Consider the following 15,644-nt stretch of genomic DNA (forward strand, 5'->3'; position numbering starts at 1 on the left):
TAGTCGTTTAGTCATGTCCGACTCTTCGTGACCCCCTGGACCAGAGCACACCAGGCACTCCTGTCTCCCACTGCCTCCCGCAGTTTGATCAAACTCATGCTGGTAGCTTCAAGAACACCATCCAACCATCTCATCCTCTGTCGTCCCCTTCTCCTTGTGCCCTCCATCTTTCCCAACATCAGGCTCTTTTCCAGGGAGTCTTCTCTTCTCATGAGGTGGCCAAAGTCTTGGAGCCTCAGCTTCAGGATCTGTCCTTCCAGTGAGCACTCAGGGCTGATTTCCTTCAGAATGGAGAGGTTTGATCTTCTTGCAGTCCATGAGACTCTCAAGAGTCTCCTCCAGCACCATAATTCAAAAGCATCCATTCTTCGGCGATCAGCCTAGTACCGGTTTATTTGGTCTTGGTCAGATGCCACCTGGAGTCCTGTGTCTAGTTCTGGGCACCACAATTTAAGAAGGATATTGATAAGCTAGAATGGGTACAGAAGACGGTGACCAAGATGATCAGGGGACTGGAAACCAAGCCTTCAGGAAGAACAGTTGAGGGAACTGGGGGAGATTTGCCCAGAGAAGAGAAGACTGAGGAGTGATATGAGAGCCCTCTTCAAACAGCTTAAGGGCTGCCAGCTTGTTTTCTGCTGCTCTGGAGGGCAGGACTCGAACCAGGGGCTCTAAGTTACAAGGAAGGAGAGTCCAACTAACCATCAGGAAGAACTTTGTGGCAGTAAGATCTGTTTTGACAGTGGAACAGACTTCCTCGGGAGGCGGTGGACTCTCCTTCCTTGGAGGTTTTTAAGCACAGGTTGGATGGCCGTCTGTCATGGGTGCTTCAGTTGAGATTGCTCATTGCTGGTGGTTGGACCAGATGGACGTAGCACAAAGTTGCATGATGGGAACCTAGGAAGGTCCCTTATAATGAGTCGGACCGCCGGCCCATCTTGCTCACTGTCTGCCTACTGGCAGCAGTGTCTCTCCTGGGCTTCAGGCAGGACATCTCTCCCAGCTGTACCTGCGAACGTTGCTGGACTTGAACCTGGGACCTTCTGCATGCAAAGCAGAGGCTCTTCTCACTGAGCTACAGCCCTTCCCCATCAGCACAGGCTGACAAGACAGCGAGATAGGAAGCTTTCCTACAGGGTAGCTTTGGGCTTTTGCATTCGGGACTTTAACTTGTGGTGCGGCTGCCCCAAGTGAAGATAAGGCCATTGCACCCTGGAGGCGCCGTTCGACCCTCTGTGTACACACAAAGGTTTGCGGATCAGAACCCCCCCACAGTGTTTTCCCTGCTGCCCAAGCCGGGGAGGGCAGTCTGTTTCCCCTTTACGTTGCAAACTCTTGTCGAACACCGCTGTGTGCTGCTCAGAAACTGCCCTTCCCCTTCCCCAGAGGAGGCTGGAATTCAGTGCAGCTTGAGCGATGGCTTTTGGGGGAATGAGCAGCAGGAAGAAGAAAACCTGTTTCCATGCAAATGTCAAAAGTGATTTTAAGAAACCCAAACCGGGGAGAGAAATACAGAGAGTCTGAGTGCAAGTTGGATGTTTGTACAGCTCTCCCCCTGGAGACGTCACATTAAGAGCTTTGTAAACAAGATCCAGCTGCTCCAGGAGACTCGGCAAATAGGCTTGGAAGCCCAGGCCGCCCTCGGAGACGCTGCCCGGCGGGGCTGGCCTTGCGAGAGGAGCCAGACAGCTTGGCTCAGGGGCTGTAAAAAACCTCCTTGCTGGGGCGGACAGCCTCTGCCCTTGGTGGGTGCCCCCTCCTCGGGACGGGAGGCAGGCACAGTCCATCTGGTGCCCTTATTGGGGGGGCGGGGCGGCACGAAACTGAGTTTTCCGTGATTCATTGTTCATCACTTTTATGTGTGATCTTAGCACCATCTGTGAGCCTGGTGCTTTGCTGAATGGGGGAAAGGGTCCCTGCCCCAAAGAGCTTGCAGTCTAAAAATTGACATAGGAGGAACAAGAGGAGGAACGGTTAAGGGGGGTTGGGTATATTTAGCTTGGAGAAGAAAAGATGGAGAGGTGACCTGGGAGCCATCTTCTGAATGGCTCTCGCGCGGAAGACAGAGCCAGGAAGGAGATTCTGAGTAAACCTCAGGAGGAACTTTCTGATGGCAAGGGCCGTTTGACACCTTGGCCAGGTGGTTGACCCTCCATCGGAGGCTTTTAAACAGAGGTTGGATGGCCACTTGTCAGGGAGCCTTCGACTGTGATTCCTTAGGTCCCTTCCAATTCTATAAATCTAGGAGGGGAAGGGGTAAACAGAGAAATAAGATGTGGCTACAGCTTTGCACGCTCAGGCTTTGCTACAACAGAGCATGGGAACTAGGGGATTTGTGCCAAAGGATTAATGGGAATTGGGTTTGGGGAGAGAAATTAGGGGGTCGTGCTGGCGTTTCAGGAAGCAGCTGAAAGAGTTAGCGAGAGAACTGGAGGGCTTTGGATGGTGGAGGCTGATGGGACGAGGGTCATAGGCAGGGCGTGCGGGGCGAGTTGGGATCTGAGAGCAGAGAGATGAGAGGAGCGAGGTCACAGAGGGGCTTGAAGGTCAGGGCAAGGTGCTTGTGCTGATTTGGAGAGCGGGCAGGAAGCTGGTGTAGGAAGGAATGGTCCAAGACAAAGGATGTGAAGATGCTACCTGCCCCCGCCACTTTCCATGTACATAAACCAACCAAACTAGAATCTGAACCTTACAGGAGCAGTGGTGGTGTCATCCGCTACAAAAGAGGCAGCAGGCTAGCTGGGGGTGGTGTGGGTACCATTCCACACCTCTCAGCAATTGCCGCCGGAGGTGCCTGCCTCACTCTGCCTATTGGGAGGGTCAGTCCTGGGTGTAGGGATTTCAGGAGGGCTGTTGTCCGATCAGAGTAATGACAGAGGCCAGGGGCTTTGGCTGCAGACCATTGGATGGAGGTGAGGGGTTCAAGGGGAATGAGAGGAAGAACCGAGAGGAGAAGGTTGCTGTGTCCAGGTGAGAGATGGCCAGGGCGTGCTCCAGAGTTTCGCAGAGTGATCTGAGAGAGAGAGAGAGAGAGAGAGAGAGAGAGAGAGAGAGAGAGAGAGGACTGCATTTTCACAGATCTAAAGGGGGAAGCGACACGACTTGGCTGTGGACCGAATGTGGAGGAGAAAGGAGAGAGATGCGTCCAAGATAAATCACCCAGAGGTCACATGCCTGCTCAGCAGGGTGGATGGGAACGTCAGTGGAAGAGGGAAGAGGGCGGGCTTGGGAAAAAAGACTAGGGGTGGTCTGAGACATGTTGAGCTCATCAGACGGAGTTTGGACTATTTACTTAGCCCCCTGCCTTTGGTATGCATGTGGAGACTTGCCTACTCTCCGCCACTTGGAGAAGTTCGATTTCCTTCCTGCCGCCTTCCTTTTCTTTTTTGCCTGATGGACACAGCAAGGCATCTCCTCCGGCCCCTCGCCTTCGGGTCCTTTCCCCAGCTCGGGCAGGGAAGCTGGCGAGACTCCCTCCCTGCCTCCCTCTTCCTCCTCCTCCGAACCCGGTCAAGGCCTTCTGAGATGAAGGCATCCTGGCCGAGAGCGATTCGTGTGTACACGCGAGAGGGATAAACGGAAGGATTCCATCCCTGATCCTTTAATCTTTTAATAATTTATTGAACAAGCATGTTGAGTGCTTTGCAGGGAGGCAGCGAGAGAGAGAGAGACTCAGCTTTCCTCCCACCCCGCCGGGGTTCATCTCTCTCTCGAGAGGGAGATGGGAGGCTGGGAGAGGATGCCAGGCGGCCTCCGTCTCCTCGGTGGTTCGAGGCTTGCCGCAGTTCAAAAAAAGCAAGGAGCTAAAAAGCGGCGTCCTCCACTGGCCCGGTGTCACGGGCAGGTCAAGGGGGTCCCTGGGGCTGGCGGCTCTGGCGGAGGCCTCTTCAAAGCAGCTGCCGTTTGCCTTTTGAACTTTTTCGTTTACAGCATGTTTTACGAGCTTTTGATGCCTCCGTGTTCTCCGGCGTACTTCAGTAGCTGAATTCCCAGATTAAAGGCAACAAGCAAAAAAATAAAGAAAGCGACCCCCCCTAAAAAAAAACCCAACCACCACACTTTTGATGGGAAGTTAGTACAACAGCTCATGAGTCACGGTCAGGAGAGTCTCTTCTGCCATGTTTTATCCCCACAGATGGCAAAGCCAGGGGGCCGAGGCTGTGGAGAAGTGGCAGCGGCTGAGGGGAGCCAGGCCTTCCTTGCGGCAGGATAAATCTCTCCCGTCTCTTTTCTCTCTCCCACCCCCCCAGCCCTCCCCTGCTGTGCTTTCCTGACTCAGCGCTTCTGACACGCCTAATTTACGGGCCCTGCGTGGGACGGAGGCGAATTTGGGCCCCGTAATGAGGGAGCGGCGCGAAGGCTCCCCTCCGCCCGATTCGTCTCTGCCAGGCCCCAAGCGCTGCCATTGCCCCCATTTGTCTCTTTGGAGGCCCCGATTGTGTTTGTTTCCTCCCTCTCCCTGTTAATAGAGTTTGGCTTTGTGTTCCCGGTGACCCGTTGACAGGGAATTAATAAATGAAACAGGAAGACTTAATAAGATCCCTTGGGGCCCGAAACAATTCTCCACCTGCTGGCCTTCCTTGCTTCGATGAGTCAGGAAGATAGGAAGGAAAGCTCTGTTTCAATTAACAAATCGCACGGAGGGAATCTGCGTCTCCCTCCCCAAAGTGGCTGTTCCCATTGTGCAGCCCAGGAACAAGGCCGGACGTGGTCCGAGGGCCACTTTGCACCTTGCGAGGTCTAGACAGTGGTCTGTCTTCCTTTCACAGTATATGCATCGTGATTCTACGTGAATAGTCTTGCATGACAGTGAAAGCATGTTTTGCCTAAAATCACCATTCCCGCCCCCCTAGGCATATCCAGATATTCCATCCCGTCCGCCAGCCTCTTCCAACTAGCTAGCCGAGAACGCGAAGCAGCGAATTAATCTTGGGATATTTAGATCTGGGTCAAATGATACCCTATTTAGAGTCTAGGTGAGGTGAGATTGCAGATTAGATGGATGTGATGTATTAAAGAATCTGGCTATAATCTATGTAGGTTACGCCTAGGTAAGTTAGATTCATTACTGTGACACCAGAGCATCTGCTGTTCAGGAGTTCAGCAAACTTCATCGGAATGTCAAGCAGCTTTGCAAAAGCCCCTTTTTCCTGCAGCGCAGGCGGGCTTTTGAGTGCAGAGGCGGCGAGCCGACCTCCTCTGAATACCAGTTGCTGGCAGGGGAGAGGGCTCCTGCCTGCAGGCCCCGCTTGCGGGCTTCCCAGCGGGGCCTCTGGTTGGCTGTGGGAGGGGGGGAAGCAGGAGGCTGAGCTTGGGGAAAGAGAGCCCATCTTTGCCTGCAGAAGGTCCCAGATCCCACCCCTGGCATCTCCAGGCAGGAATGGGAAAGAGGTCTGCCTAAAACCTGGGAGACGTGTAGACAGTGCTAAACTAGGTGGACCCCAACCAGCTCACTAGGGGTAAGGCACCTTCCTCCATTCCTATGTGGCTGCTTTGACCTTTCGGTCTGATCCATGCACCTCTGACTGGGGTCCCGCCATCCACAGAAGGACAAAACATGTCTGCACAAAAGGCCCCACCCTTCTTTCCAGCTACCCTTGAGTTGTCAGCCCCTCTGTTGGAAACCTGTGGCACTACAGAATTACACCTTCCATCCAATTCAAAGTGCTGACCTTTAAAGCCCCAAACGGCCTCGGTCCAGTATACCTGAAGGAGCGTCTCCACCCCCATCGTTCAGCACTGAGGTCCAGCTCCGAGGGCCTTCTGACGTTTCCCTCCCTGTGAGAAACCAAGTTACAGGGAACCAGGCAGAGGGCCTTCTCGGTCAAGTGGGGACTGGACCCTCTCCTGGGCCCGAGTCTGACGCTCTAACCGCTATGTCCTGGGAGTCATTTTGGACTCACGGGTGTCCATGGAGGCACAAGTCAATTCTGTGTCCAGGGCAGCTGTCTACCAGCTCCATCTGGTACGTAGGATGAGACCCTCCCTGCCCTCCCACAGACTGTCTCGCTAGAGTGGTGCATGCTCTGGTTATCTCCTGCTTGGACTACTGCAATGTGCTCTACGTGGGGCTACCTTTGAAGGTGACCCGGAAACTACAACTAATCCAGAATGCGGCAACCAGACTGGGGACAGGGAATGGCCGCTGAGACCACATAACACTGGTCCTGAAAGACCTACATCGGCTCCCAGTACGTTTCCAAGCACAATTCAGAGTGTTGGTGCTGACCTTTAAAGCCCTAAACAGCCTCAGCCTAGTATACCTGAAGGAGCGTCTCCACTCCCATTGTTCTGCCCAGACACTGAGGTCCAGCTCCGAGGGCCTTCTGGCGGTTCCCTCCCTGCGAGAAGCCAAATTACAGGGAACCAGGCAGAGGGCCTTCTTGGTGGTGGCGCCCGCCCTGTGAAACGCCCTCCCACCAGATGTCAAGGAAATAAACAACTAGCTGCCTTTTAGAAGACATCTGAAGGCTGCCCTGTTTAGGGAAGTTTTTAATGTTTGATGTTTTAATGTGTTTTTAACATTCTGTTGGGAGCCGCCCAGAGCGGCTGGGGAAACCCAGCCAGATGGGTGGGGTATAAATAAATTGGTGGTGGTGGTGGTGGTTCTTACGTCAAAGCTATTGGGAATTACAGTTCAGCAGCATGCAGAGGGCTCCACTGCATGTCATTGTCTGACAGTGGTTCCTCTATCACAAAGCTGGAGCCTCTGGAAGGAGCGGGGTGGGATGGGATGGGGCCGAGGTCTCCAGGCACAGCCCTCCCGCCTTTCTTACTGGGCTTGTATGGCCCCTGCAGGTACATGGAGGTGGCCAACAACGTCCAGAAGGAGGAGACGGTGCTCAGCATCCAGTTTGTGCTGCTGGACTGCTCCCACCTGAAGTCCGCCGTGGTCCAGCATTGCAACGAATGGCAGCACAAGCTCACCAACCTACTGAATGAGATGGCCACCAGCCGCCTGCGGGAGCTGTATGCCTACCTCCAGGACAACGCCGCCGAGTGAGTCCTGAGCCCTCCCTGCCCCCCCCCCCGGAAGTGTTCCCTGCTAGCCTCTGGATCCTCCCTCTGACTGGACCCCCTTTGTCCCCCGCACAGCGTCAGCCGTCCTCCGCAGACCCTGGAGGAGCTCAGCCGGAGCCTGCAGCTGCACGAGACCCTCCAGAACGACCTGCCCAAGATCGAGGGGCAGATCCCCCCCATCCACGAGCAGTTTGCCATCCTCGAGAAGTACGAGGTTGCAGTGGAGGAAGAGGTGCGAGGGGCTTTCTGGCGGCGGCAGGAGCAGGGCGGCGGCCTCCTCCTCTTCCCTCTTTCCCTGCCAAAGTGATCCTGAGCATAATGTTCTCCTTTTCTGCTGAGGTAGACGCTCTCGGAATTAAGTTACGCGCCCTGCTGAGGGCAAGAGGCAGCCGCAAATCTGATTGATCTCTGGGATGAGGGTGGCAGGCGTGGTGGCGGGCAGGCAGAGCAAGGGAGCAGCTGTTTTTTTGGGGGGGGTGTCATGCTTCTCTCTTCTCTCGAGTGCCTCCTTGCCTCCCCTTCCTCTGACCTCTGCGTTCTCTTTTTCCTCCTCCTCTTCCTCCCCTCTCGCTTCCAGGTGCTGCAGCTTCTGGGGGAGCTGAACTCGGAGTGGCTGGCCTTCCAGCAGTGCATCCTGGACAGCGAAGCCATGCTGAAGAAGCACAAGGAGAAGTTCAAGACGGGCCTCATCCACTGTGCGGACGACTTCAAGAAGAAGGCCCAGACTCTCCTGCAAGACTTTGGCACCAATGGTGAATGGCCGCAGCGGGGAGCCCAGTCTCTCTCTCTGTCCCACCCACCCCCTTTCCCTCCTTGGTGGCCAGGTCTTTATACAGCCAAGGGCACCTTTTCCTTTGCAAGTCAAAGAATCCCACCCCCTCCCCCTTGGTCAACTGTGTGAAACCTCAGCCTGGGCTTTGCTTGTTTTAAAGGCCTCCGAAGAATCTGTAAAGCAGCCCAGGCTCGATGGAAATCTGGCTCCTGCTGTTTTTACAGGCATCTTAAACTCTTAACTGGAGGTCTGCAGCCAGGGCTGCGTCTGGTAAATGTGCCTCCTGGCTCCCATCTGCGTGCGCCACAAGGGAGGCTTCTTGCATGATCCTTTGTACATTTACTTGGAAGTAAACCCCCCTTGGGATTACTGTGCAGCAAGTTCATACTGTTCTCCAGGAAGGAGAAGCCACCGTCTCTCCCGCTGCCTGGTCCCCAGCCACTGAAGCTGCCTTTGCAAGGAAGTGGCTTACGATTGGCTGTGGCAGCAGCCATCTTGTGATGGAAGGAAGGTGCAAACCTGCATGCAGTTACATGTGCAGTAAGAGCTGCTCAACAATGGAATGGACTCCCTCAGAAGGTGGTGGGCTCTCCTTCCCTGGAGGTTTTTAAACAGTGGTTGGGTGGCCATCTGTTTGGGATTCTTTAACACTGTTCCCTGCATTGCAAGGGGTTGGACTAGATGACCCTTGGGGTCGCTTCCTGTTGGAGACTTGTGGAATTCAGTCGGTAGCTCACCACACCTCAACCCATGGGATGTATGTGGAGCCCCAGCCGAGTCTTCAGAGATTTCCTGCTCCCAGCAGAATGGCTTCTGCCTGAGTCCCCAGTTAAGGGGGAAACTTCTCTCCCATAAAGTAACAAAGTCTTTATTGTCTCCAGACATAAGACAAAGCTAAACACTCCTGTGGACTTTATACAGTACTTCTGGTCTTTGAAGTAAAGATGCACATGTACGGAGAGATTCGCTAACATTATCGCCATGCTAGTTATCGCTGCTGTGTAAAACTCGCAGCCTCTTCCCCTGACTCTCGAGAGTCAGACCCTGACAGCAAACAGGACGAGACATGGGCATGCATCGGGACAGGACTTCGCATAATGAAAGCATTCCCGAAATGGGAAGGCGAATGAGTCATCAAGTCGCACACTCGACCTTGCTGGTGTTGCTGTGATAACCCGGTGCACCTGCTCTCTTATCTTGGAACAACCAGACGTAGGGGATGTGCTAACTCAAAACATGAGCCCAAGCACTGTGTCATTCAAACCATTGTTCACATTGCACCCAAACTTCCAGCTGTACAATTCTATGGCGGGAGTAAGCCTCTGTCCTCGTTGGACTGACGTCCTAGCACACCTGTAACCAGGTCTCTGTCCTTCTCATTCAATGCCCTTCTCTGCCCCCGCCCTGGCCAGGCAGACTTAGTCTGCCCTTCATGGGAAACCTCGCCACTGCTAGTGCCATTCAGGATAAAATTCATTGTGGCCTGTGGAGCTAGGGTTCCCCTGTAGCTATGAGGTGGTTCATGGATCAATACATTCACCGTGGTCAGCTTTTCATAGTTTTAAATCCAGGAATCAGAACTGCAACACTTGACTCCAGAACTGAGCGCTGCTGCCTTCGCCTGTCATCGCCTTCCTCCAGACTCCTTATCCAACTGGACGGCCAACCAGAGAGGGCAGGGAGGAGGAAAAGGGCTTGGGGTTATTGACTCCTCTCTCTCCTCCCATGCTAGGTCCTTTCACCAGCGCCTTGTCGGCCGATGCTGCCCTGGAGCAGATCGCTGAAATGAGGCGGCTGCTGGCCCAGATGAAGGAGGAGGAGAACACCCTTCGTTCTAACCTGGGCATCTTTAAGATTGACCAGCCGGCCTCCAAGGACCTTCAGAAGCTGGAGAGGGTAGGATTGGCTCTGCAGGGAGGGAGCTTGTCTTGACCGGCCCGTCCGCCACTTCCTGCACCAGAAAGAAGCAAGCCGAATTCTGGGGTAGGCCTGCGGGGGAGCTTGCCGTCGCTGACCTCTCTTCTGCGCCCCCTGCAGGAGTTGGATTACATCCAGCAAGTGTGGGAGATCACCAAGGAGTGGGAGGTCCACTGGAACGAGTGGAAGGTAGTGAGTTTCAAGACCCTGAAGACGGAAGTGATGGAGAACATAGCATTCGCACTTTTCCGCAAGCTGAACAAGCTGAGCAAAGAGCTTAAGGTAAGGGGCAAAGCGTGGGTCGTGTCCCTGCGACGATGCCCAGCTGACCCTTCTTGGGGTCGCAGGGGATCATTTTCCCATTGGGGACTCAAAAGGGCATTTCGCAAGATTGGCTAATTTTCCTTCTGTGCTTCTGTCCTAAGAAAAGCAATGTCAGGGTTCGGGGTGGCTGCGGATAAGCAGAACAAAGGAAATATAGTCTCTTACCATTTAAAGAGATTTTAATGATCCCAGCAGAAGAACGAGTCCATTCTCGGAGTAAAGGTGCTCCCAATTAAGGTTTATACCCACTCCCCCCCCCCGAGTCACCAGAGTCACTTCCTCGTCTTGCAACCTGATCTCGCAACCACTATGCCTTCTGTGCAGCTACCTCATCTAACCTCCGTGACCTTGGACTGATCGGTTGGACCCTTTCCAGTGAACCGGTGTCCGTTATAACTCCCTCCCTCCCAGTTCTTCTTCTCCTAGCTGTTCACCACCCAGTTCTTCCTAACTTTTGTCCTCTGAACTATGTCCCTCTGCAAACCACTGGTCCAAATCTATACCGTCCCACTGCTCCTGGGAAGATTCAGGATCCTGATCAGGTGCAGGGGGAGAGGGAGGCTCCCACCATTCCTCATCTGTGCAGCCCTCCTCGGCACGGTCCCTGACAAGCAGTCTCCCAGGATTAAAGGTGGAGGCATCACTTCAGTTGCTGCAGTGGGTGGCCTGGATTCTGTCTTCTTGGGAGAGGAGGCAGGCGCAGCAAGATGAGTGCCGAAGGGCCCATTGGCAGTTGCCTGCAATCCCAATATTAGTTCTGATGATAATAATAATAACAACCCTTCCCATCTGACAGGGTTACCGCAGCAGATGTTTTTCAGCCCTCCCGCTGACTGTTTTCTGACTTTAGGATCGGAACTGGGAGATCATTGAGACCTCCAAGGCGAAGATCGAGCAGTTTAAGAAGACCATGCCCTTAATCACAGACCTCAGGAACCCGGCCTTGCGAGAGAGGTAGGCAATTTGATTACTGGCTAAGGCTGTTCCTTTTGGGAAGGTCAATGAGGATCCTATGGAGCTGAAAAAGAAGGGTGGACCATGGAGACCCCTCCGTGACATGGCCAAGGCCACAATGAATGGTATAACTCCTGCAGACGTCGTCCAAGCTCCGAGCATAGATTTAGGATGTCATTTGTGAGCTGGGAAGAGCCCTGCTTCCCATGAAGGCAATATTACTCCATAGCACTGTGGAACAGGCCATCCTGGATATATTTTGGGTCTTGCACACCTGGTGGTTGCAGGGGCTCCTGGCACCTACCCCATGATTTCTGATAATGATTTTCAGGTGTCCTTGGGCCTATCTTCTCATCCACAAAGCAACATGGGCAGAGACCAGGGCGGTGGGCGGTGGAGACGAGATGCTGGGAATTGTCTGGCCAAGAGGAGACGTTCCCCAGACTGCCCATGAATAGCCAGGGTTCAAAGGCATAAGAAAGACTCTTCTTGGTGCTGAAGTGCTCAGCTCTTCACCCAGAAAAGAGAGAGACCCTCTGACTGGCCTGTTCTGGTTCCCTGCAGGCACTGGGAACAGGTGAAGGACCTGGTCCTCAGGGCATTTGACCAGGATGCCGAGGATTTCCGGCTGGAGAACATCATTGAGCTTGGTCTGGATAAACACGTGGAAAAGATTGGGGAGATTTCTTCCTCGGCCACCAAGGAGCTGGCCATTGAGCAGGTAGCGTCGGCGGCTCTGGGGCCCTGCCCCATATTTCCTCTGAAGGAAGGGTGCTTTGAGCATCACTTGCAGGGGCCCCACTTCATCTCCAACTGGATCAGACCAGCTCCTGGCCTCCTTTACCACCCACCTGCCCGTCACCTGGTTGCCATTTCCCTTTGCTCAAAATGCCTGTAAATGGCAGGGAGTCACATTTTTTTACTGTATCCCACCTGACATCATACAGGTGGGTGTGGCTTGGGGAAGTGGTCCTGCTGCTGCTTTAGCCACCGGGTGCCCATCCTCCAGTCTCTCTCTCACTCAGCATTGGCAATTGGCCTTCGTTCCCTTCCCTGCAGGCTCTTGCAAACATTGCCAAGACCTGGGACGTCACCACTTTGGACATCGTGCCATACAAGGACAAGGGACACCACCGTGTCAGGTAGGCCCAGTGCAGGAGGTGTAAAAAAAGGGTGGCCCCTTCACCCAGGATGGCGGCACATGCCATAGCAGGACCCAGGTTGCACTTCTGTCATGGGCTCTGGCTAGCATCTCTCCGGTTGGACTGAATAGCTTTAAACATCTGGTCCCCTCTTTTTTAGGTTTTTGTCTGCTGTCCATATCCCTGATTTTAAAATTTTGTGGTTGCCTTATTTTTGTTAATTTTTTTAATGCTCTCATTAATACTTTTATTGTTGCAAGCTTCCACAATCATTGCTGCTGCGGTGGAAGGGCAGAGCACAGTTTTTCTGAAGGATAAATAAATAAAACGACCTGGGAGATTTAGGAGCTTGTGGTCCAGACACTGTCTAAAGTGGGGTTTGTCAGTCTAGTTATGTTGGCCAGCCAGAAGCCAGAAGCCAGAGAGGGATTCTGATCTCGCATGCGTGCTCTGACCTTGCAAGGGTTCCAGGCTTTGGGCCCTGCCCAGAAAGGCCTGTGTTCACACGCTCCCCATTTCTGCAGAGGAACCGAAGACGTCTTCCAGGCTCTGGATGACAATCAGGTGGCCTTGTCCACCATGAAGGCCTCGCGCTTCGTGAAGCCCTTTGAGAAGGATGTGGACCGCTGGGAGCGCTGCCTCTCGCTCATCCTGGAGGTGATTGAGATGCTGCTGACAGTCCAGCGACAGTGGATGTACTTGGAGGTGAGGCTCGCTTTCTCCAGAAGGCAGAAAAGGCGGTAGCAACAGCAGTGGTGGAGGAAGCTGCTTGGGCACCTGGGGCAGCGTGCCAAGGAACAGGGCGAACCGCCCATAGGGGCAGGGTGCACCGCGGGGGCTCCAGAGTCTGCCTGCCTCTTCCCACTCAGCCACTCTACAGCTGGGGAGGAGGCAGCGGGCAGACCGTTTGGGCAGCGCGGAGTCTGCGGGCACCCAAGCCACCGTGTCTCTCCCAGGAGAGACATGTGGCTCGGGCACGCTGCAGGCCCTGCAGTGAGTCCTGCCCGGCATTTTGTCACCCCCCTCAGTGGTGACACCCGGGGTGGCCCGCCCCCACTGCATCCCCCTACCACATCCCCCTTCCGCATCCCCCTCCGCCCCTGAGCAACAGGCACTTGGGGGCTTCACTGATGGAAATGATAAACTCTCTCTCTCTCTCTTTGGGCAACAAGTAGCCGTTTTGTCTTGGTCTCTCAGACAGGCCTCTGAGCTAGCATTAAGTGTGAGCAGATCAGAGGAGGGGCATTAGAGGGTTTTCAGTGATGGCTGTTCTGCATCTTCCACAGGAAAGAAGCAGGTCCTTCCTTCGTGCTGCTATGGGCAGTCTCTCTTTCAGTCAGAAAGCAAGGGTAACATTGTAAACAGAATCTGAGAGAGGGGGAAATTACCCACAATCCTCAGGACATGTTGCACTGGATCCTGCTGCACAGAAAATGTGGCACCCTTTTGAAGGAGGCCCAGCCAGCTCTGTAAATTCACATAACACCTCCATTGGTCCAGAGGACTCCGGGTGACTTAATATCTTCTTGTCTTCCTGGTCATTTTCTGGATCTTCTTTTTTTTTTTAATAGATATTTATTAAGAATTTTCCATTTTAATACATTAAAAAAAAGAAAGCATATACAGTTTACAGTCCTTATTTTCCTATAACATATTTCCCTGACTTCCCCACACCTCCCCTTCTTATATTCCAATTCAAATTGTTAATTCAACAAGTTCTTATCCCCAATTTTTAACCTTTTTATATTTAGTTCAATTTAAAAAACCAGTTTTACAACATCAAAATTTATACATCAGTGCTCATTCTTAAATCTTAAATCCTTTTTCTAAAGTCGACCCCACTTCCACGAATTCCCCACTTTTCATACTAATAACAAAACAGAATAAAAAGAAAAAAGACGGATTATAATTATACACCCTTTGGATCCCCAAACCCCACCCCATTTTCTGGATCTTCTTCCTCCTTGAGTAAACTCCAGCTCCCAAGGAGACTCCTGGCAACCCAACAAGCCCTCCTACACTGACTCTGAGCTTCCCAGGGTACCCTGCTGCCTTTGCAGGGGTGAAGGAAGAGAGTTCAGGATCAAGGCAGGGCTCCGGAGGTGGTGGGAGGGGTTGTTGCAGAGGTCTGCCAGATGAAACTTCCACAAGCCAAGGCACTTCTGGTTGCCTTGGGACCTTTGCGGAAGAATTTACTGTTACTCAGTATGGAGGAATGGTGGTGGCAATTAATGGAAGTCAAGTTGATATTGAAGAAAAAACATGGTTGACATTTACCAATAGTAATAACAATTCGAGAACCCCGCTTGGACTTTTCGCGGGGAAAAGAAATGAATGATTTTGAGACACTTTGACTTAAAAGCAATAATGTTTAACAGGAAGTGGAAAGGATTGATGGTTATCATAGACTGAATGTCTTGTTTTCTTCTTTTTGTAATATAACTAGCAGATGGAAAATCAGAAGCCCTTTTTATCTTTATTGTTTCTCTTCCTTTTTCTGTTTTTCTCCACTTTTCTCTCTCGCTCTTTCCTTTCTTCTTCGTGCTTCTTTCTCTTTCCTTTACTCTTTCCCTTCTTCTCCTTTTGTTGTTCTTGTCTCTGTTTTCTTCTCTTTTTTCTTTGGTGTCCTCCACTCGGGGCCTTTATTGGGGTCCAGAGATTGCATACTCATGGGGGCGGTAGATGATTGATGGAGGACCCTGGGTGGGAGGCAGGGAAATGTTGGTCTTCCAGGGGGAGAGGCTGGGAGGAGAAAGGAAAGATTCCAGGAGAGATCTGAGAGGAGAAAGGAATACCTGGGGTCAGAGCCAGGAGGAGCTCTCTGTGGGTGCTAAGGGTTAAGAACCACCATCAAGATGGAACTCTGTGTTCTGCTTATTCTATTTTATACTTCTTGTAGCTGTTTTTTAAAAATTTATATTAGTTTACTTTACCTTAGGGATGTGGGTGGCGCTGTGGGTTAAACCACAGAGCCTAGGACTTGCCGATCAGAAGGTTGGCGGTTCGAATCCCCGCGATGGGGTGAGCTCCCGTTGCTCGGTCCCTGCTCCTGCCAACCTAGCAGTTCGAAAGCACATCAAAGTGCAAGTAGATAAATAGGTACCACTCCGGTGGGAAGGTAAATGGCGTTTCTGTGCGCTGCTCTGGTTTGCCAGAAGCGGCTTAGTACACCGGCTCCCTTGGCCAGTAAAGCGAGATGAGCGCCGCAACCCCAGAGTTGGCCATGACTGGACCTAATGGTCAGGGGTCCCTTTACCTTTACTATACCTTACTGTATTAAAAAAAAAACTTATGTGATAAAAAAGAGACCTTTGTGACTTCTTCCAAGTCCTTGACTGCCCTGGGGTCCCCGGCCTCTTCCTCCGAGGAGGTCTCCCCAAGAGCCTCTCAGGTCCTCTGTGCTGCTACTGTGGGCAAGGCGGGCAGTGCCTGGTGACCTCCACCCCCAAAAGTGCAGGTGATCCCAGCGATTCGTGCCTCACCCTCTTCCTCCTCCCGCCTCCCTATCCCAGAAC

General features: G+C 52.8%; 1 protein-coding gene across 1 annotated transcript in view; it reads left to right on the top strand.

Annotated features, from left to right (window-relative positions):
* The window catches only part of DNAH2 (dynein axonemal heavy chain 2), a 150,159-nt gene that overhangs the window by 63,476 nt on the left and 71,039 nt on the right, over positions 1–15,644 (top strand). The window contains exons 21-30 of the mRNA XM_083472428.1: positions 6,799–6,999; positions 7,096–7,252; positions 7,598–7,772; positions 9,525–9,688; positions 9,830–9,991; positions 10,884–10,987; positions 11,552–11,708; positions 12,047–12,129; positions 12,654–12,834; positions 15,642–15,644. The exon at positions 15,642–15,644 is cut by the window's right edge and continues 136 nt beyond it. Coding sequence (XP_083328554.1) covers positions 6,799–6,999; positions 7,096–7,252; positions 7,598–7,772; positions 9,525–9,688; positions 9,830–9,991; positions 10,884–10,987; positions 11,552–11,708; positions 12,047–12,129; positions 12,654–12,834; positions 15,642–15,644 — 1,387 coding nt within the window. The remainder of the gene's footprint in view (positions 1–6,798; positions 7,000–7,095; positions 7,253–7,597; positions 7,773–9,524; positions 9,689–9,829; positions 9,992–10,883; positions 10,988–11,551; positions 11,709–12,046; positions 12,130–12,653; positions 12,835–15,641) is intronic.

Source organism: Podarcis liolepis, assembly GCF_965112155.1.
Source record: "Podarcis liolepis genome assembly, chromosome: 13".
NCBI classification, from domain to species: Eukaryota; Metazoa; Chordata; class Lepidosauria; order Squamata; family Lacertidae; genus Podarcis; species Podarcis liolepis.